Here is a 22,304-nt window from a genome sequence, read left to right as displayed (position 1 = left end):
CACAAAATTCAATATGACATTTCGAACATGCACCTAGTTGAGCTATGTGGTTCTTCTGTTTGTAGTGTTTCAAGGAACATCTATGGTTTCATAGTAGCTGGACGGATTTACGTTTCCACCAGCAGTATACAAGGCTTCTCTTGCCCTCCACGTATTCTCCTGCACTTCCTTCCGTCTTCTTTTTAGTTTTGATGGTGACAATGATGAGAGGCGAGTAGGGTGCACATTTGCTGCGCTGTGCAGAGGTTTGTGGAGTTGGTTCTCTCCTTCTACCTATACGAGGGTCCTGGGGGTCAAGCCCGGGTCATTGGGCTTGCTCAATTGGTGCTTTGACCCCTTCATTTGGGACTTTTGCCCACTGAGCCATCTGGCCAGCCCCTATTTTCCTTCTGATAGACAGTCTGACGAGAGTGAGACAGAATTTCAAGGCTGTTTTGATTTGATTTCCCCAATGGTTGCGGATGCTGAACATTCTTTCATGTATTTGTTAGCCGTTCACATTTTTTATATGAAGGATTAAAAAACAATTAGACACCAATAGAACAAATAGCCCAGTCAATAAATGGGCAAATGCATTGGATTCAGTTCTCAAGAGAGAAAGTATAAGTGGCTAACAATTAGGTGTTGAACTGTAGAAGTTAAGAAAGTGCATTGATGTTACCAGAAGAGAATAAACACCATCCATAAACCCTTTGATCTACAGTGGCGACCTGCCTACGTGATGTGCTGGTGCAACAGCGGCACAAAGGCTGTGGAAGTAACCAACCACTACCTGACGGGATCCAGGCAGAGACGAGGGAAGGGAAACTATAATCAGAATATATTTTATTAAAAAATATATTTTTTCAATTTAAAAAAAGAAAGAGAAAGTATATTGAAACCCCGCAATGTGAAGCCCATAATCTGAAGACTTGGGTGCCTGTGTACTAGTCTCCCATCAGTCTCCCATCATTTTCAAGACAGGATACCAGTAATGGTCATGAGTGTGGTGAATAGCTGGAGCCATTCCCTGGCCAAGGAGCTGATCTTTTCTGAGATCGGTGCCAATGGTGAACTCTGTTCTTGAAAATTTAAAGCCTAAAATAGAAATCTAGAAACTAGGGCTCTCTGGAGCTTGTCCCCTGATGTGGAAGTCTACAGACCGCTCAGTTTCTTCCTTCCCACGCTTGCTCATTCACGCCTTTCAAGTTTATTAACTGCCCTGTAGTGTTTAAATACATCCTTTAGCTAAGTTAGGTTCTGTAATTTATAATCTGCAAAGCCTTAGAGGGAACCTCGTCTTAATTCCTTTAATTATCTGTTACCTCGAGTTTAGTCTCATGAGCTCTTTTCTTAGTGATGACTGTTGGCTACCCCAGACTGTCTATGAAATCTAAACTCAGCATTAACTTAGCACATGTGGGACAGTTTAAGATGTACCTGTGTGCGCGTGTGCTTGCACACAAGCTTCCTCCCTTCAGCACCCTTTCGTCTTTTTCAGCCTTAATCCTGGATCCCTGCTCTCCCTTGCTGCGCACAATTCATTTCCCCACACACTCGAAGTTTTTTTGTGAGAGAATTGGGAACTCTCTCTGTATACACAACAGGGCCCTCCCTGTTCGTGCAAAGCCAATAAATCTGAGTTCTAAAAAGGCATCTTCTCTCTCCAAGGAGGATCTCATGTCTGTGTCTTTCCCTTGTCTCCTGTTTTATTGTTCCTTGTAACTCTAATCATCAAAGCAAGGGCTTAACCTCCGAGAGGTCAGGAATTCCTTTGATTAGAGCTACAGACATTTTCCTAAGGGGGAAAAAAAATAAAGACATGTGCATGTAAAATTATGCATAACAACCAGGATACTGGGATTCTAATTAATAACTACATTCCCAGCTGTATCAGTTCATTTTTGGTCATGACAAGAAAACACTCAAAGCAGGCTAACTGTACAAAGACAAGAGGTTTCTTTGGCTCAGCTTGGTGACCACCCTGGCTGTGTCAAGTCACACCAAGAATGTAGGTAAAGGTGAGAAGTCACACAGTAGGAGCCAAAGAGGAGGGTCCCACAGTCCTACCAAGTGGCTGGCCTATTCCTAAGACTTCCCCTATTCTCCATCTCTATGGTCTCTACCACACCCCACAGCCAGAGAAGCCTGAGGTTCGGACCCTGGAACCTTTATTACATGGGTGGAGGAAGCATCGGAACTATAATAGCATCTAACAGCCCTACTAATCCCTCTTTTCTCTAGCAATACCCCTGCTGATAAAACAAAACTAGTTTCTACCTCCTGGGGTTTATTACCCTGATAAGAAAGAACAACAGAAACTAAAGCCACATTTACAGACTGTCTGCAACGTTTACAGACAGTCACGCTTAGGCGTCACTAACCGGCTCCCCCATTAATAACCCCAGGACAAACACTTGTAATTTCCTAGATTACAGTTTACCTCACGCAAGCTGCATCTTAAATGCTTTCCTTGGTAGGGAGACATTCTTGGGCCCTAGCTGAGATTACAAAACAGCCAAATCCTACCAGCGACAGACTTAACAAGAATTTCTTAGGTGGTTATTTCCTGGGAAGATTATCATAGTGATTAATCTCATCGACTTCTCGTTGTCACTTTCGGAGGGTGACATTTTTTGGCCTTGTTCCCAGCTTCTAGAGACCTTGTCAGTCTGAAACCTGCAGCGTCTTACCGACCGCCTCTTCCTTTTAATTAGAAAAAGAGTTTTGAAAACATCGGTGCACTCTGGATTGCCTTCTCCAAGATAAATTAGAAAAGAAAGGGTAGGGAGAAGAAAGATGGAAAGAAAAAAGACTCGGTAGACTAGAAAGAAAAAGAATCATAAAACTGCATACAGGTCAGAAACTGGACAGTTTTGTGGGGTTTTTAAAATTTATTAAATTTATGTCTATGATTACACTATTATGATTCTGTTGTCCAGACACAACAGAAGAGGGCATCAGATCCCATAACAATAGCAGTTATCTTTTAAAAAATTATTTTGGCAGTTAAATTAAAGGAAACTATGAGATATACATAGGTTCACAAATGGTGCTCAGCAAACATCACACACACACACTCACACCCTTACACACCACACACACACTCCAGTCACACACACACACCACATACCACATATATACCATACACACACTCACACATATACCACACACACATACTACACACGTACACACACTCTACACACACACTCTCACACCCTCACACACCACCCACACACTCACACACACATCACATACCACATACATACCACACTCACTCACACATACACCACACACACACACACACACATACCACATACACCACACACACACTCACACACCACATACACCACACACACACACTCACACACCACATACACCACACACACACTCACACACCACATACACCACACACACATACCACATACCACATACATACCACACTCACTCACACATACACCACACACACATACATACCACACATACACTCACATACCACATACATACCACACTCACTCACACATACACCACATACACATACATACCACACACCATACACACACACACACACTCACACACCACATACACTACACACACACTCATACACACACTGTCACACACCACACACATACACACACTCATGCATGCACATACATACCAACACACATTGTCCTCAGGAGCTAATCTACCTGAAAGAAACAAAAAGCCCAATGAAATATAATAGTACGTCAAAAATATTAGCCTTACACCCACATTTTTCCTTACTAATTAACCTCTCCGGTTTTTATAACTGGAGTTTTTATCGCTCAAAAGAGGCTTGTGAGTTAGGCCTTGAAGAGTGGGTGGCACAAGGTCGGAAAGCCAGGAGACAGGCAAGCCCACTTGACAGAGAGACAGCACAAATGAGGGCTTCTTCGCACTGGGGTCATTCCCGAAAACTTCATTATCCGGTGAGCCAGAGTGAGGTGGAGGGAGGGAAAGTGGTGGGAGACAGAGAAGGCGCTGTGGCGGTGGTTGGACTTCTTGCAGGTCACGGAGCTTCCCCGGGTGCTTTCATCAGAATGGTGACAGGAACAGATGTGCCTTAGAAAGCAGACTGTGGCAGCGGAGGGGAGGATAGATGAGAGGTGGGATGAAGGGCAAGAGAGACGGAAAGCGAGACCAGTCAGAGCTATCGATTCTAGGTGCCGGATAATGAGGGCCTGCGCTGGAGAACTGGCAACGGGCGATGGCAAGATGCCAGCGGGCTCTGGGGACATTAAAGGGTAGAGCCGACAGGATTTAGTGACTGATTAGACGGGGGCAGGGTAGTAAGAGAAGGAATAGGAGGTGATTATAAACTCCTAACTTAGAAAACCAGGCAGCCCCTGATGGCATTTGGAAATGACAGGCAGTAAGAAAGTGCTTTCTTTCCCTTTGCACAGCTGTCACCATGGACACCCTGTGAAGAACTCAACTGTCCCCACCTCCCACTTGATGTACTCCTCCTGTATAACTCAATTCAACAAACCAGGGAGAGTAGGTGGAGCACCTCAGTCGCTCAATGACGTTGACTACTCTCGCCCATCTTTGCTTGGGTCTGTGAACCCCCTGGAAAATAAGCAAGTAAGAGAGAATGCCAGTCCTTATAGAACTCAAGGCATAGTCACGCACTGAAACTATAGGACAAGATGACCTGCACTGTAAAATAACAGTGCTGTACCAGAGGATGCTTTGCAAAGGTCACCCTGAAACAGGAACTGGCGAGAGAGACAAGAAGGGCATTTCACCACAGGAGCAGCAGATGTTTTCAAAGCGTGAAGAGACGGCAAGTTTGGGTAAGGTGGTTGGGATGAGGCAGATGAAACAGAACAGGGAAGAACCAATCATAAAGGCCGGGTGAGGAGCAATGGCTTAGTTGGTGGAGTGTTCCCCTAGCACGCACAAAGCCCTGGGTTCAGTCATCACTTTGTGTAAACCTGGCACGGAGCACATACCTACATGTAAGTCGAGGGTCAGGAGCCAAGATGACTCTTGGCAGGCTAGAGAGATGGCTCAGTGGGTAAGAGCACTGCCTGCTCTTGCAATGGTCCTGAGTTCAATTCCCAGCAACCACATGGTGACTCACAACCATCTGTAATGGGATCCAATGTCTTCTTCTGGTGTCTCTGAAGAGAAAAATACTGCACTCATACAAATACATATATATATATATAAAGATGATTCTTGGCGATACAGTGAGTTCAAGGTCAAGCTGGGCTTCATGAAGCTATCTCTCTCTTTTTTTTAAAGGGTGTGGTGGTTTGAATAGGCCTGGCCCCTATAGACTCATGTGTTTGAATGCTTGTCCCACAGGGAGTGATACTATTAGGAGGTGTGGCCTTGTTGGAGTAGGTGTGGCCTTATTGGAGGAAGTGAGTCACTGAGAGGACAGGCTTTGAGGGCTCAGAAACTCAAACCAGTTCTCTTCCTGCTGCCTGGGTGTAGAACTCTCAGCTCCTTCTCCAGCACCTTGTCTGCCTGCATGCCACCATGTTTCTTGCAATGATAATAATGGACTAAACCTCTGATCTGTAAGTTAGCCCCAGTTAAATATTTTCTTTTATAACGTTTTCTGTGGTCATGTTGTCTCTTCACACCAGTGAAACAAACCTTAACTAAGACAAAGAAGATCATGTTGATTTTGTAAAGGCCTGTTTAATCACCGACATCCCAGCCATGGCTTCCCCTCCATCCTCTCCTCCTAGGACCTCCCTCCCAACATCCCCCTTCCTGTCCCATCCACTCCCCTTATGTTTCTCTTCAGAATAGGGCTGGCCTGGATGGATATCAACCAGCCATGGCATATCAAGTTGCAGTCAAACTCGGCACCTCCTTTTCTATGAAGGCTAGACGAGACAACCCGGAAAGGGGAAGGGTCCTAAAAGCAGGTAACTGAGTCAGAGACGGCTCCTGCTCCTGCTGTTAGGAGTCCCACAAGAAGACCAAGCTACACAACTGTAACATATGTACAAAGGGTCCAGGTCCAGTCCATGCAGGCTCTCTGGTTGATGACTAAGTCTCTGTGGGCCTTACGGGCCTAGGTTAATTGATTCTGTGTGCTTTCTTGTGATTTCCTTGATCCCTCTGGCTCCTACAATCGGCACCCCCTCCATAGGGTTCCTCGAGCTCTGCCAGATGTTTAGCTGTAGGTCTCTACATCTGTTTCCACCCGTTGCTGGGTGAAGTCTCTCTGATGACAATTGGGCTAGACACCAGTCTATGAGTATAGCAGAATATCATCAGGAATCAGTTCATTGACTTTTCTTTCCCATTCGTGTTTGGTTCTCTGGTGGGTCTCTGGGCTATCTAGCCTCTGGCTCTTGACCCCTTGGGCAGTATCAGGGGTGGGTTCCCTCTCATGGCACGGGTCTCAAGCTGGACCAGTCACTAGTTGGCCACTTTCAAATTTCTGCACCACCTTTATCCCAGCACATCTTGTAGGCTGGACAAATTGTAGGTCAAAGGTTTTACGGCTGGGTTGGTGCCTCAGTCCCTCCACTAGAAGTCTTACCTGGTTACAGGAGATGGCTGGTTCAGGCACTGTATCTCCCGTTGCTAGGAGACTGATTTTAAGAAGGAAAGTTTTTAAAGCCACTGCTATTATCCAGTATTAAAGGAAAGCAGATAACATCTTAGTACCTACCTATCCCAGCTTCTACACTAGCTTTATCCAGACCGAGGGTGGGTTAGTTATGTGTACATTTATTTCAGCCATTGAATTGTGAGTTACAATCACTTTCCCATCAGTTGCCTGTATCAGACTATGAAATCCTTGAAGGGAGAACTGTTATTTTTATCGTCTTTATTCCAAGAGCCTGAGTATGTAACCAAAGTTGATACCTAGCACTATCCACTATGAATGAATAATCATTGAACTAATTTTCTTCCTGCACTTCCAGACTTCGAGAGCCCAGTGGATAATTTTCTATTCACCATAGCAAAATGTTCACCAGAGGAAGGAATGAGGAACATCCTGGAAGATCTGGGTTCCAGCCCTCCTAAATATACTATCTTGGACCTTGGACAAAGCATACATATTTTTAGTAATTTATTGATTTTTTGGGGGGGGCATATATACCACAGTGCATATGTGTAGGTCAGAGGACAGCTTTCCCAAGTCAGTTCTCTTTGTAGTGTGTGGGTCTTGAGGATCAAGAGGTCAACAGAATGACATCTGAAATTTCATACATGTGAAGTGCCTACATCATTCCCATGCAGGCTCTTTGGTTGGCAGCTCAGTCTCTGTCTGCCCCATGGGCTCAGGTTAGTTCTGTGGGTTTTCTTGTGGTGCCCTTGACCCCTCTGGCCCCTACAATCCTTCCTCCCCATCTTCCGAAGGATTCCCCAAGCTCTGCCTAATGTTTAGCTGTGGGTCTCTGCATCTGTTTCCATCAGTTGCTTGGTAAAGTTGAAGTGGAAATTTCTGGTTTCTTTGAAAATTTAGTTATGTCATATGATGTTTTGTTGGGCCAAATAGGTGAAAGGATGTTTTGCTGAAGCAGACATGTGAGAGGACACGTGATGCTTAGAAAGACTATAAATATGACTCCACAGACAGTGGAAGGTGGCTCTGGCATTGGTCAACCTTGTAGTGTGTCACTGATCTTGGCTTGAACTTCTCGTGATATTCCAGTGGCTTCTTGACATTTCTTCCAACTTGGGCCGATTGGCAGAGCCTCTCGGGCCGTGCTAATTCCTGAGTGGTGATTGCTGAGTGGACTGGACTGCAGCTGCTGATTCGTGTGGGTGTTTTGCTAAAGGACTGGAATTGCCCCAAAGAACTATTTCTGAACAACCCCTGTTTCCTATTAACCTTTCTTTTCCACAACCTCTGGTGGCTGGTGGGCTAGAAGGGAGGTTGAAGCATTTAAGAACCCTTATTGAAGGTTTTGAAAACTCTAAGCCTACGTGAATCATTTCTGGTGACAATTGGGCTAAACACCATTCTATGAGTGTAACAGAATATCATTAAGAGTCATTTCATTGACTTTTTTTCCAATCGTGTTTGGTTCTATTGTGGGTATCAGAGGAGGAGTGGATGGGGTGGAGGGGACATTGGGGGGAAGAGACTGGGAGGAGGGAGGGGAAACTTTGGTTGGGGTGTAAAATAAATGAAATTAAAATTTAAAAAATCAGTCAGTGATTAAACATACCTTTAAAAATAAACATGATCTTTGTCTCAGGGTTTCATTGCTGTGAAGAGACATGACATTTATTTCCTTATAAAGGAAAATATTTGACTGGGGCTGGCTTACAGTTCAAAAGTTTAGTCCATTCTACACAAATGAAATTTCCCTAGGAAATTAGCCATTTTCATGTAGCATTAAGAGAAACTTGCAAAATAATTAGAAAATAAAGAACTGGGATCAGCGGTGGCAGGGTCCAACTCTGGCCTTGCGTCAAGCAGCTCTTTAGTTCTGGAAAGCCACTAGTTTCTGAGTAGACTTTTTTTAAATCTGTAAAATAAACATAGGAACATCCTCCACCCAAGCCTTTACCCACCCTCGTCTTAAAAACCACAGTATATTTATGGAAGCTTAATGGGGTCTCACATAAGGTTTTACTAACAGAGTATGTTTCTAGTGTTGCTGCTATTCCTCAAAATCAGAACATTTATTTTATTTGACTCATCTATGACCATATTTGACACATGGCAAGGATCTATAAATAACTGCCCAAAGAATGGAGAGCAAAGCAGGTTAAAATGTTCCTTTGTGAAATGAACTGAACCTCAAATATTCATGCTCCAAATTATTTTAAATAGTCACTGTAACTGTCATTTCACTTTAGATAGCAGACGCTGCAATTAGCAGTGTGTCTGCACAGCTAGAAACATTGCCATTTAGTCTGGGTTTTATTCACCATAATGAATATGAATGCGTTTTGACTAAATGAATGATTCTGCTAGAGTGGTGCTGAATACAATGTGCTCCTGCTATTGTGATACTTCTGACCCAAGCAGAAGACATGTGCTTCCATCCACAGAGCACTAAGCTTTGAAACCTCCGCCCCCCCCCCCCCAGTACAACGCAATGGAGCCCAAGCCAAACCTCCACTGATTAGTGCCAGGCATTAGTGGTACAAGTCTTTAATCTCAGCACTTGGGAGACAGAGGCAGGTGGGTCTCTGAATTCGAGGCCAGCCTGGTCTACAGAGCTAGTTCCAGGACAGCCAGGGCTACACAGAGAGATCCTGTCTGGATCTCCTTTGGAACTCTAGAATAATTCCCTCCTCTCATTCCACATATCTAGTGTGTGTGTATGCATGCGTGCTTCTGTGTCCGCACACACACATCCATAATATATAATCCCAACTCACACACATATACATAATATATACATATAATTCCAATCGAATCCTTTGCTTTGAAAATGCCATAACTTTCATGGCTGAATAAAACTCTGGTGTGTAGACTTCACCTTTTCTTTATTCACTGGTTCTGCCTTTTAGATCACTGTAAATTGTGCAGCAATAAACAGAAATAAAACCTTATCTCTGTAGAATTAGATGTTGGACCTGGAGTGGGATAGTTGGTTCCTCTGGTAGCTGCATTTCTGTTTGAGACACCTGCATCCTGATGCCCACAGTGGCTGCCCCAGTTTACTGTCCCAGCAGTCTGCCTCCTCACCTGCGTTCTTTTTTTTTTTTTTTTTTTTTTTTGGACTTAAGCCATTCTGTCCGGGGTGAGGACAAGCCTCACTTTTAAGTTGCATTTCCCTTTCAGGGTTTATTGTCCATTTGCTTCTCCTTTCGAGAACTGCTGTTCAATTCATTAGCCCATTTACTGACCAGATTTGACTGTTTTTTGTTTTTTTTGCCTTCAATATTTAATGCCAACACAAGAATGTTAAGCATATTAACTCTTTTTTCAAGATAGGGTCTCATTATGTAGCTGTCCATCCTGGAGCTATGTAGACCAGGCTGGCTTTGAACTCAGATATCTGCCACCTATGCCTCCCAAGTGCTGAGACTAAAGGCATGTGCCACTATGCCTGACTTAATTTCTTTTCTTCTTTCTCCTTCTTCTTTTCTTCTTCTTTTCTTCTTTCTTCTTCTTCTTCTTCTTCCTCCTCCTCCTCCTCCTCCCTTTTTTTTTTTTTTTGGAGACAGGGTTTCTCTGTGTATCCTGGAACTCTGACCAGACTGGCCTTGAACTCAGAAATCTGCCTGCCTCTCTTAATTCTTACCAAGCAATTTTCTGATTATATGTTTGCCCCCATTTTACAAATGGAAAACAATATATCTAGATGTGGAGATCTTGCTCAAGATCTAACCTAAGCTCTTTAGGTTTAGATCCACGCTCTCTTAGGGTCTTAATCAGCTTAGAACACTCTTCTAACCACATGGATGCTTGTTATACAAATCAGCATTGCAGTGTATAATGTAATTTGTCTTCACCCTGGTCAGAATGGCAAAAGTCAAGAAAATGGATGCAGATGAGGTTGTAAACTGTTTTAACAGTAAACTGGGGGAGCTGCTGTGGCCATTAGGATGCTGGTGTCTCAAACGGAAATACAGCCACCTGAGGAATCAACTATATATTCCTAGGTCCAAAGTCAAACTAGGACTTTTAAATTCTTCCACAGAGATCCTTGTTCATTTTTGTTAATTGCTGCACAATTTACAATGATTTAAAAAGTGGAACTAGTGAATAAAGAAAATGTGATACACACACCGGAATTTTATTCAGCCACAAAAGAAAATGAATAAACGTAGGGAATTATAACCACATACTACCTGTAGCTTGGTTTACAATGAGCTAAGACCAGATCTAATTCACTGATTTGACTTCTTAGGCTGGGTGAATGGAGGGAAAGAACAGAAACAAAGATGTAACTAGGTGCAAGAGGATGTAGTGACAATCTGGGATTCTTTAAGATACAGAAACAGCATACCCATGTGCTTCTGTTTTAATCCCAGGTGTAACGATATGGGGCTGCTTCTGACTCCAGCAGCATGGTTTTGTCAACTGCAGATAGTTTCTGAGACTGTATGACATTTGGAATTCTGGGATCTTTTTCAGAGGGTGTATAAATTCTAGCACCCCAGAGGCAGGGTTGGTTGTGGTTCGTTAGTAGTAGTACTCAAAGAAGAAAGATTAAGTTATCATCTAATTAGGGAATTCAATTCAGGAATCTCACACACTCTCTCCCCTTCCTCTATCCTTTCTCTCCCATCTAGTGATGGGAGTGAAACCAGGGGCATAAAGGGTAGGAAAAAGAACCCACAAAGTAGCAAAGACCAGCTACAAGAGAATTTGCATGTGAGAAAAATTATTAAATATCTAGAAGTCACTAAGAGAAATGTTTAAGAACAATAGAAATGGGCTTGAAATTAAGAGCCCTTGCTGGTCTTCCAAAAGGCCTGGGTTCAGTTCCCAGTACCTTACACTTGTAATCCCATTGCCAGAGGAGCCAACCTCTTCTTTTGGCCTCTGAGAGCATCAAGCACACACAGGAACTTGGTAGAAGTGAAGAACTGACCCTTACAAGAACTGTCCCTTACACATCAGGAAGGTCAAATTGATTGGCAGGGCATCTGCCAGACTTAAGTGTTGAGTCCCATTTATTTTGCAGAAATCATCTGCTGGAGCTGGGCACTCTGGGAAAAAAACAAACGTCTAAAACAGTGAAAAGGGCATGTTAGTTTAGTCAGAAAATTTCACTTAAATTCTAGTTCTGCCTGGCTTTATCAGCCAGCCATTTAATCTTTAAACCACTAAGCTTGTCTATAAAAGTAAGTCCAAACACCAAATCTGAAGTGTTGTCATAAAAATTAACTTGTGTCAGAGTAAAGAAATTGATTAACAATGAAAAAAACCATCACCATGATACAAAATCAGTTAAGCAATTATTGTCACCGAGAAAAGGATGGAGATGGATATTTCCTCTCATCTTGAAGTTTGCCATAAAACACAAGGATGATAAATTGGTTTTCTTAGGAGGGAGACAGAATTGTCCACAAGTTATGTGTTCGACTCTGGTGAAGGGGAAGGTTACTTAGCTGCCAATTCTGCTTAGACTGAGGAAAGTAATGGCTATATGGCTAATGTTTAAAGAAAAAGCAAAAGCCAGGTATGGAGATAAATACTTAGAATCCCAGTGCAAAGACAGGCAGATCCTTAGGGCTTGCTGGCCAGTCAACCTAGCCAATCTGGCCAGCTCAAAGGTGCGCACATGCGCGCGCGCACGCGCGCACACACAAACACACACACACACACAAATAATAAAGCATGAGGGAAATGGCAAGAGATTGGATCTAAAGACCACCACAGGTAGAATTTTTCAGGTTTTTCTTTTCTACTGATAACTTACATCACAGATGGCAAGAGAGTGTAGGTAGGAATATAAAATAACTGATGTTAAGAGAAAAAAAAAAAACAATATATTCAGCCATAAATTAAAGATCAAGTTTTATACAACTTATGAAACATCATTATACAACTTATAAAATCCAGATGGCGAGATGTCAGTAACTGAGATCTACAGTTTTAAGAATCCTTTTGCTGAGTTGCCCAGTAGTGTACATTTCTCACAGCTTTTCCAAAGAACCTAATCCACACTAGGCATGGTCCAGCACACCTGTTAATTCTAGTACTTGGGAGGTAGACTCAAGAGGCTGAGTTCAAGGCCAGCCTCTGTTACATAACAAGTTTGAGACCAGCCTGAGCTATATAAGACCCTATCTCCTACAACTAAAAAACAAAACAGACGATAATGATCCCAATCCAGGGAACTTGAGACCTTTAATGACATTTTGGGGGGGATCAGAAAAGCAGTTAACAGAAAAAAAAAAATTACAACCTGTGTGGAGAAACATTCTTCTTAATCTAATAATGACTGCTTGCCTGTCAATCAGTCTGTCCTACACAGTTAATGCTATAGCATGGATCTGAGCTCTCCCCACCAAGGCCCAGGTGTTAAAAGCTTGTTTCCTTGACTGCCGCACTACTGGAAACTGTGGAAACTTTAGGCCAGCCCAGTGTGAGGTTTTAAGGCATTAGGGGTGTGCCCTCAAAAGGATCTCAGAGACCCATGTCTCAGACTCTGTCTTCTGCGCCCACAATAACGTCAACAGTTTGTTTTATCGTGTCCTCATGCTACAGTGTGCTACCTCACCACAGGCCTGTGGCCACAAGGCCAACCAATCTCAAAGTTAAGCTTTTAATCAATGGCCCCAAATAAATCTTTTCTCTCTATAAATTGACTGTTGAGGGGGGCAGCTCTGGCAGGGGTTTTGTTCTTTCTTGTTGGTTCTTCTTGAGACAGCAGAGGGGAAAGCGCGTAGGTGGAGGGCTCTTGGTTCTTATATTTAGGGTTGCTATACACTAAAAAGTTTACTTGTCTAATTCTAAGTTACTATGCTATTGTAGCTGACCTGCCTTCTGTGATCCTCTGAGGCCAGAGACTGCAGTTTCTGGCACTTAGCACCTCTTCCTCAAACCACAAAGGATTAAGTTAATTAATAGCCTTTGTTCTATCTCAGCAGGAATTGCTGCTGGGCTGGAAATTGCAGGGAGAAAAAAAGGACACTTAGAAAAGTGGTTATAGAGTTTACTACTAAGTTGTAAAAAAGTTTCCTATGAAATCTATCTAAGCAAAAAGATCCTGAGTGGGGAACGGGAAAAAAAATTCTCTAAGTAGGGAAAGGGAAAAAATTCTCCTTTCTCTCCCCTCATCTCTCTGTCCTCAGTACTTATATATCTTTCAGAATACATGATCACATGTTACAAAGTTCATCACAAGTTCACACATAAAATCAAATCATAAACTGAAATAGAAGTTTACAACAGTGAATGTTTACATGAACGCTCCTAGCAGTTAGGAATAATTATCTGGCTAAACATCCATCACTTGTCTCAGCTCCACAGGTTCACTGAAGGTTTAAAACTATAACTAAGTTATAAGTGAAGTTTTGTATAGATAAGCCCAATAGATATTTTATCTTCTGTCCTAACACCTATAATAAATCCTTAGTTCCCTTTTTATGACCTTTGGTTAATTGTTTACAACTTCTTGGAATGTGCTCTGAGTAGGAGAAAGTCTGGTTACCATCTAAGAGCAATTAACTGAGGACACTTGGGCAGAGTTCTCATTGCAGCTTTGACTATCAGAAAAGGACCTAATAGCAGTCCCATTATAAAAGAGCTTAATAAACACAGATATAATTTTAGGAATTCTTATAGGATCATCATGAAGACTTAAGTCATCTATTTGTCTATATAGCAACACGACAAGATCTTCGTGGATCTGCAAAGATCTGCTCCAAAGGGGTGTGCTACTACTTAGTAATTGTTATATATATTTAATAGTAATAGGAAAAGCACATTAATAGCAGGCATCTTTCGTAAAATGAGTCCCTTACAGCCTTTCTTAATAAGATTGCACCTGTCACAGACTATATAATAATCCGGAACAGGCCACTTCAGGATGATCACCTACTAGTTATTAGCTTGTCCCATTATGGCTCCTGAGAGTTGACTTATGATAGGCATTTGCTACAGTGACATAAAGATAATGCAGGTAGTATAAAAACAAGAGAATTACACAGAAAAAACGTCAAAGAGCTACACAATTTTAACGTATTAGGTATTATTTAAGGGCTTATAAGGAAACAAAAGATATCATAAATGGAAAAAAGACAAAGCGACCAGACAGTGCAGTGTAAAAAGGTACAGCTGCCAAGACTGACGACCCAAATGTGATCCTAGGGCCAGCATAATGGAAAGAGGGAAATGGACTACCACAAGTCCTCTGCTGTCCACAAGTGCATCTGACCTCCATACACAGGACATGGTATGCGTACCTCTTCCCCAAATAAAACTTTAAAAGCTGCAAAACAGAAGTAAAAGCCAAAAGATCAAATCAAGTCATTTCTCCGCTTAATGTACTACATGTCTCTGCAGCATGCTGGGGCTGAAGAGTTGGCTCAGTGGTTAAGAGTGCTAGCTGCTCTTCCCGGAGATTTTCAGGTTGGATTCCTAGTACCCACCCACATGGTGGCTCAGAACCATCTATTCTAGGAAATCCAATGCCCTCTTCTGGCCACCTTGGGCACTAGGAATGCACATGGTGCACAGACATTTTGCAAAACACCTATACATATAAAGCAAATAAAAAAATAAAGGTTTGCAGCAGACTAACTGCAAAATATCTTCTGCATCCCTTAAGAAACACTTGCATTCCTTTGATAAAGAATTTCTGAGCCAAGCACAGTGTCACAGGACTGTAATCTCAGCTCTTAGGAGGTAGAGGCATGAAGATCAGTTCAAGTTTATCTTGGGCAAACAAAGTTTAAGGCCAGCCTGGACTAAGACTGTCTAAAAGAATAACAAAAGTCAGGCCTATACAAACACATGAATATACTTTCCTTGCTCAAATTTTCAATTTCAAATATTCACTTGGGGCTGGGTACATTACTCAGTGGCAGACTGCTTGCCTAGAATAGGGGTTTCAATCCCCATAATAATTTTAAAAAATTTATGTACCATAATTGGAAAGCCACTTCTTAAACTGTCTTAAGCAGTGTGCTGTTAGGAGCTAATAAGAAATATGGATCTTGCCATTTTAGGAAAGGTCACTGTTTTCTACAACTGACCACTTTTCTTACATACAGTAAGCAACAGAAAAGCCATCTATTCTTCTTTCTAAGGCCAATCCCAAAAGGAATCCAAAAAGAAATGCTGCCCCTAAGAGAATTTTTAATTATGACCAGCCCATAAAGATTTTATCCTCAAAGGCTTTCTAGGCTTGCCTTGACAGGGGAAAAAAATACTACTTTTCTGGAGTAGTGCTTATTTTTCAGGAGTTTTTTGTTGTTGTTGACTCTGGAAAAGAATCCAATTTAAAAACAAAAACATCATGATCACAAAAATTATATTCATGGAGAGTTTGCTTCTCAAGTTTTACCATCATAAGCACCTGGAGATGGAGCACAACCCGAAGGGTCATTGAATCTTTTCAGGAGCGCCTTAGGAAAGGACACTCTGATGCTCTGCTCTAAGAGGAAATGACTTCCGAGAAGAATGTCTTTAAGGAAGAGCTAAAGCTTGCCCTGGCTGAGTTGGATTCGGTCCAGCAGAAGGCGGAGCAGAGTGAAAGGCTGGTTAAGCAGCTGGAAGAGGAATGGAAGTCAAAGGTAGAATAACAGAAGTGGCTAGACGACCTACTGAGAAAGTCTGTATTAACGCCATCTGCGCTTATGCAGGCTGGAGACAGAATTATTTGCTAGCTTGTTTTTTTTTAGAATTCTCATGTCATCCAGGTACATGCATGGAAGCTGGAACTTTACAAAGAGAAAAACATGGTAAGGATATGCATACACTCACACACATATCCACTCATGTAATACGTAAACAAGTATGGCAGTCAAAGTAAAAACTGGCCTGGTACATTTTTAATCCCAGGACCCAAGAGGCTAGAGCAGGAGGAGAATGTGTTGGAGGTTGGTCTGGATTGCACACTGAGTTTGAGGCACCGAGGCTACCACAGTGAGACTTTAGCTCCAAAAAAAAAGTCCTTTTCCTAAAGCCAAAAACATATTTATGTGATTGTTTACTACCACATTTTCTAAAAGTCGTTAGACATCAGCATTAACACAACTTATTTTATATCTGAAAACATCTAGACCTTTTCATGTTTTAAATAGCTTTCTTGAGAGAATACACTCATTAGTTTGTGTGTGTGCACCCATGTACAAGCACAGGCACACATCACTGCGTGCTCATGGAAGTTAGAGGACAACTTTCAGCAATTGTTCTCTTAGCCAATCTTGCTTTAGAAGTAACAATCAGAAAGCCAGTTAGAGTGGCTCAGACATGTAGACCTAGTACTTCAGATCTGGGCTGAGGCAAGAAGAGTGCAGTGAGCTTGAGGCCAGTCTGTGCTGTAGAATGGAGTGCTATCTCAAAGAAAAATAAAAGCAGAAATAGAACAATCAGAACTAGCTGATAAACATTCAAAATCAACATTCTTATTAAAAGTAAAAAAAAAAAAAAATAAAAATAAAAAAAAAAAATAAAGCCTGTTAAAACTTTCTTCTTGCTGAGTGTGGTTATACACTCCTTTAGTCCCAGCACTCAGGAGACAGAGGCAGGCAGATCTTTGAGTTCAAGGTCAACCTTGCCTACAGAGTGAGTTCCAGGAAAGTCAGGGCTGCACAGAGAAACCCTGGGTCAAAAAAAAAAAAAAAAAAAAAAAAAACAGACAAAGGAAAAACCAACCCCTACTAAACCAAAACCAAACCAAAATAAAACCCTATCTTCTCTTGAACTTGCATTTAAAGATGACAATTTTATTCTTTTAAAAAAAATTATACTCATCTATTGCTACTGCATCTTTGAATGTTAGAAAACCCTCAACACAGACAGGCTCTATGTTTTCTAAAAATATTTTAGAATGTTTATTCATACAGTTGAGAAAGTTTACTCATACAGTTTCACTGTGTTTACTTCAAGTGATAAGTAGAAAGACCTGCCCCTCACAGCCTCATTTCTGTAATTCCTCAAATCCCTTACCACCTCTTGATTGTGCAAACAATGACAGCAAGCAGTCTTCCTTTCTAGCCTGGGATTTTCAGAGTGTAGGATTTATGCCTTATAAACAATGTTCTCCTTTGTAACAATTTAGATGATAAAACCAGAAGAGAGCAAGTGAAGTTATACTCAAAACTTAAGCTTTAGCATCTAAATTTTACCACTTTAACAATAGACAGCTCTCAGCTTAAACTCTAGAGGAAAAGTCTTTCTAGCAGTTAGAAAAAGGATAAGCATATACATGTTAATAATGCTCCATTTCGTTTTCTTAAACTCAGGTCTAAATTGGATGAGTTTAAATTTAATCTTTTTATATAAAATGAATACCACTGGTACTAATACTGAAAAACTCAATTACAAAACAAATACATGATCACAATTTAAATTCTTTGGATTAGTTCTTTTCTAAGCCCCCACACTTAATACAAAAATTTCAGACTTTCCCAACCGAGCATGGAACTGTTAATACTTAATATGTAAAAATGTTGTACTTTAGGAATTTTGTCAATTTCCATCGCTGTCAGAACTGCAGGAAAAAAAAAAAAAAAGGCAGGGGCTTAAGGTACAACAGTAGCACCGTGTGACAGGAACAAACACCGCTAGAGACCTTATTCCTCTACTGTTCAAAAATATTTCAGCATCTTCTAGCTTCACCGGCTTCTCAACTGTGAAACAGGAATGATTTTCTTCTCATCAAGCAAATGAGCCCTAAGACTTCTAAAGGATGGACCTCAGTTCTTGGGCCCCCTTTATATATAAGGCCAACACTGGTTTTAATTTCTGTTGGAACAAAGGAACTTTCACTAGAGTGCTTAGAATGTTCAGGGAGGAGAAAAATTCCAGTCCATACGGAAAGATCAGAATGTTGCAGAAGATCCTGAACACATTAGTCGCATTTGATTCTCTCCGTTAGGCGGTCCTCCTTGTAATGGGAAATAATCTGAATCAGTATGGAACAGTTGATCAGAAGGAAGAACAAACTGGCTAACCAAATAAACAGGAAGGTGTTCTTTCCTTGAAACTCTAGAACATATGCAGGAGCCAGCCATAAGGCCTGTCCTATGAACCAGAACAGTAAGAGGCCTACGGCTCTTTTCCAAGGCATCCTCACCAGTGGCATCACCAGAGGCAGAAGGCAGAGGTACCAAAGAAAGTACTGAGATGTGCAGACTTTGTTAAAAGTCACAAAAATGGACGTATGAAGGAAACAGCAGAAGACAAGGTCTCTGTAATAGGCAAAAGATGCGGCTGACAGCAAGATGAACTGTGGCAGGAACGCCGCAATCCCCAGAGTAAAACTCCACTTGCTCTCGGCAGTCAAATACAGCATATAGAAGTACGGAGAGAAATTATGGCGGATATCCCTCCTAGTTAGGTGATAAAAGTAGGTGTGCTCCAAAAACTCCCAACCGTACTTATAGTAAAAACCGAAGCTCAGGGCAACAAACGTGAGCCCTGCAACTGCTACGAAAAGCAGCACAGCCCAGCTACACAGCCTCCTCAGGAAGTCGTACAAACGAGCCTGGAAAGAGAACCGGGCTGGCTGGAGACGCTCGTCATCGTCGCGCTCGGGACGCAAATGGAGCGCTATGGGGAGGATGTAGGTCACCGGGTACATCTTCATGTGCACCGCGAAGCCATAGAACACCGCGGCGCACGCGATGAGCCGTTTCTCTATGAAGTACAGGGTCGAGAGAACCAGGGAGGCGACGATGGAGTCCGCGTTGCCCCGGCTGGACACCGCCATGGGCAAGGGGTTGAGCAGCCAGAAGACGCAGTAGCCACAGGCTTGGCGGCGCCCCAGCCCCTTGAGCAGCAGCAGGCGGTACAGGAGGAAGGCGGTGAGGAGATCGCAGCTGATGAAGAGAAACTTGCCGAAGAGTTCGCTGAGGTAGACGTTGGGGGTGAGGAGCCAGCTCAGGAGCGGGGTGTAGCGGTAGGTCGCCCGCAGGTACGGGGAGCGCCCTTCCGTGACGAAGCGCGCGGCGTCCGTGAACACGTGGTAGTCTATGTCGGTGTACCTCACCAGCAGAGTCCGGTCCTGGAAGACACCGTAGAAGACCAGGGCGACCCGGGCCAGGAAGGCCACGCCGAACACCCCGGCGGGCGGCACCCGAAAGTTCAGGATCCATTCCCCCCAGTGCTTGGGGTAGCTCATGGTCCGAATGCGGGCCACCCGCCCGGCCCGGCCCCGGGTGCACACTGCGCCCCTCTTGCTAACCGTCCTCGGGCTGACGCCTCTCAGCCGCCGGGAGCATCTCCTCCGCCACAGCACCGACTGGAAGAACCGAGGAATGATCACTTCCGGCACCCCAAGTCCCGCCCCCACGGTACTTCCGGCCTTCAGCCCCGCGCGGGCTCTCAGCTGTCTCCGCGGAACGATTACCTTCCTCGGGATTGGCTGTCTAGCGTCCGCAGCTTCCTCCGGCGAAGGCGGGATTTCCGGTCCCTTATTGGCGACGCTTCCGCTGTCCGGAAATCCCGGAGTGGCTGAGATGTCGTGGACCTGGGACCTGGGTGAACTTTGTTTTTAGTAACCAGAACTTCCGCGTTCCCAGCTCTGATCAACAAAGGAATCTTGACACAGTGAGCTGCGACCTGCTGCTACTTACATCCCGCCCAACTGGCTTGGAGGCCTGAGAGTGGGAAATACAGATGGAAAGAATAAACCTAAAATAAAATAGTTCTCGTCTTTTTACCCTGATAAAAAGGTTCCTCCTACCGAAGTACGTCTAGATTGTCTCCCCTGGAGTACTGTCAACTCCGTTCTTTTCAAGAACTCTTCAACTAAGTCAAAATCGGCCCTCAACTCACTCCGTTCACCCTACCACTATTAGTTTCTTGCCAAAGACTCCAACTCTTTCATTCTTTTTCTGATTTCTTACTGCACTTATAATTGACTTTTTAAAACTTCATACTCTTTTTTGGGGGGTTTTGTTTTGTTTTGTTTTGTTTTCAAGACAGGGTTTCTCTGTATAGTCCTGGCTGTCCTGGAACTCACTCTGTAGACCAGGCTGGCCTCAAACTCAGAAATTCGCCTGCCTCTGCCTCCCAAGTGGTGGGATTAAAGGCGTGTGCCACCACGCCGGGCCAAGAACTTCATACTTTATTTTACAATGTTTTCAGTTTCAACTAAATTGTTCGTGAGAGTAGAAAGTATATCTTTATTTCTTTGTACTTTCTTGTAATGTATTACAGTCTCAGACGCATGGTAACTGACGCAGACTGCCTTGATCTTACAAACTGAGTCTGCTCCTAGGGAGTGTCTTCTAGATTACCATAGAAGTGGCTCCATTCAGCCTAGACATCTCTCATCCTACACTTCACATTTATCCTTTGAGTGAGCCGTATTAACCTATAGTCATATTCTGGTATGTCTGTGCTTTGATGTAATTACATGGTGTAGATTAATAACTACCTCTATTGATTTTTTACTATGCCTTGCCCATAATATACTGTGATAACACATTACCATTCAAATAACCTTATAACTAAATTGTAGGGTTCTTGAGAGTAGAAAGTATGTATTTCTTTGTACTCCTTGCATTATAGTCGCAGGCACATGGTAACTGACACAGACTGTCTGGCTTGATCTTAGAAGTAGAGCCTGTCAAGAGTTATTTGAATGATACTGTGTTAACAACAGTATATGTGGCCTAAACTATCTTGATTCATAATTGTTATTTGTTAAAGACTTATTCCCAGTTGTCAGACATACTAACTACTTTTTAATGTAAAGTAGATATTCCTACCTGTATTAATGAGCAAAATCAGGATTTATGGAGAATAAATAAAACATAGCCAACTAGTAGCAGAACTGGAATTGAAAGTAGGCCTGTCTAGCCCAGGATAACAATGATTGTGCGACAAGCTTTCAAGTAAAATGCTGATATGGAATTCTAACTTCCATTTCTTTTTCTCAATCTCTTCTTTAAGTCTTTCTGATATTCTCTCTCATTGTTACTCTTTATATCCCTGGTTTGATATTTCTCTTCCTTTGTGAGTTATAGGTAAGTGACGCTCAGTCTCCATAAAGAATATAAGAGAGATGTCTGAATATAAGTAAAGGGTTCTTCTTGGTAGGTTTTATTGTTGTTGTTGTTGTTGTAGTATTCTGGCAGAAAAGCCTCAGCTAATTTTCCCTCTATGGCTGGCCTAATAAGTAGGAAAGACTAATTCAGGAAGGAAAGGAAACCACTAATCAAAAGAATTAGCCTCTCCCTGGAGTCATATGAGCGAGCTGCAGAAAGTGGCAGAGCTTTTGAACAGATACTATTTCCTGCCGTAGGGTCGGAACCTGTGAAGTGTTTCCCACTGTACTGGCTGGCTGTGTGTGCCAACTTGACACAGGATGGAGTTATCACAGAGAAAGGAGCTTCAGTTGGGGAAGTGCCTCCATGATTCCAGCTCTGGGGCATTTTCTCAATTAGTGATCAAGGGGAGCAGGCCCCTTGTGGGTGGCACTATCTCTGGGTTGGTAGTCTTGGGTTCTATAAGGAAGCAGGAGCTGATGCAGAGCTATGGAGGGATGTTCCTTACTGGCTTGCTTCCCCTGGCTTGCCTGAATTTGCAATGTATCTGTTAAGGGATCTTACCTTAACAAGGGAAGGAGCAAGAAAAGGACTGGGTGAAACCATTATTGAAATGTTCCAGTGTGAGGAAAAGTCAGCAGGAAGGGCTGGCCACAGGATGGGAAGTTTTTCCAACATAGCCTAGTTGAACCCTCCTCTCCCCAAACTCAACCTATGAGTTCAAACCTTGATAACAATAT

At 42.8% G+C, this 22,304-nt stretch overlaps 1 protein-coding gene across 1 annotated transcript; it reads right to left on the bottom strand.

Moving 5' to 3' along the window:
* Window positions 1–12,387: 12,387 nt before the first annotated feature.
* Window positions 12,388–19,898, bottom strand: Pigm (phosphatidylinositol glycan anchor biosynthesis class M). The gene has a single exon (XM_021161282.3). The coding sequence runs from the start codon at window positions 19,689–19,691 to the stop codon at window positions 18,420–18,422; it is 1,272 nt and encodes a 423-aa protein (XP_021016941.1). The 5' UTR covers window positions 19,692–19,898; the 3' UTR covers window positions 12,388–18,419.
* Window positions 19,899–22,304: the final 2,406 nt, after the last annotated feature.

The sequence above is a fragment of the Mus caroli genome, unplaced genomic scaffold (genome assembly GCF_978045245.1).
Source record: "Mus caroli unplaced genomic scaffold, Mus_caroli_1 scaffold_1, whole genome shotgun sequence".
NCBI lineage: Eukaryota > Metazoa > Chordata > Mammalia > Rodentia > Muridae > Mus > Mus caroli.
The sequence above is the reverse complement of the archived record's forward strand: the minus strand, read 5'-3'. Positions and strand labels throughout refer to the sequence as shown.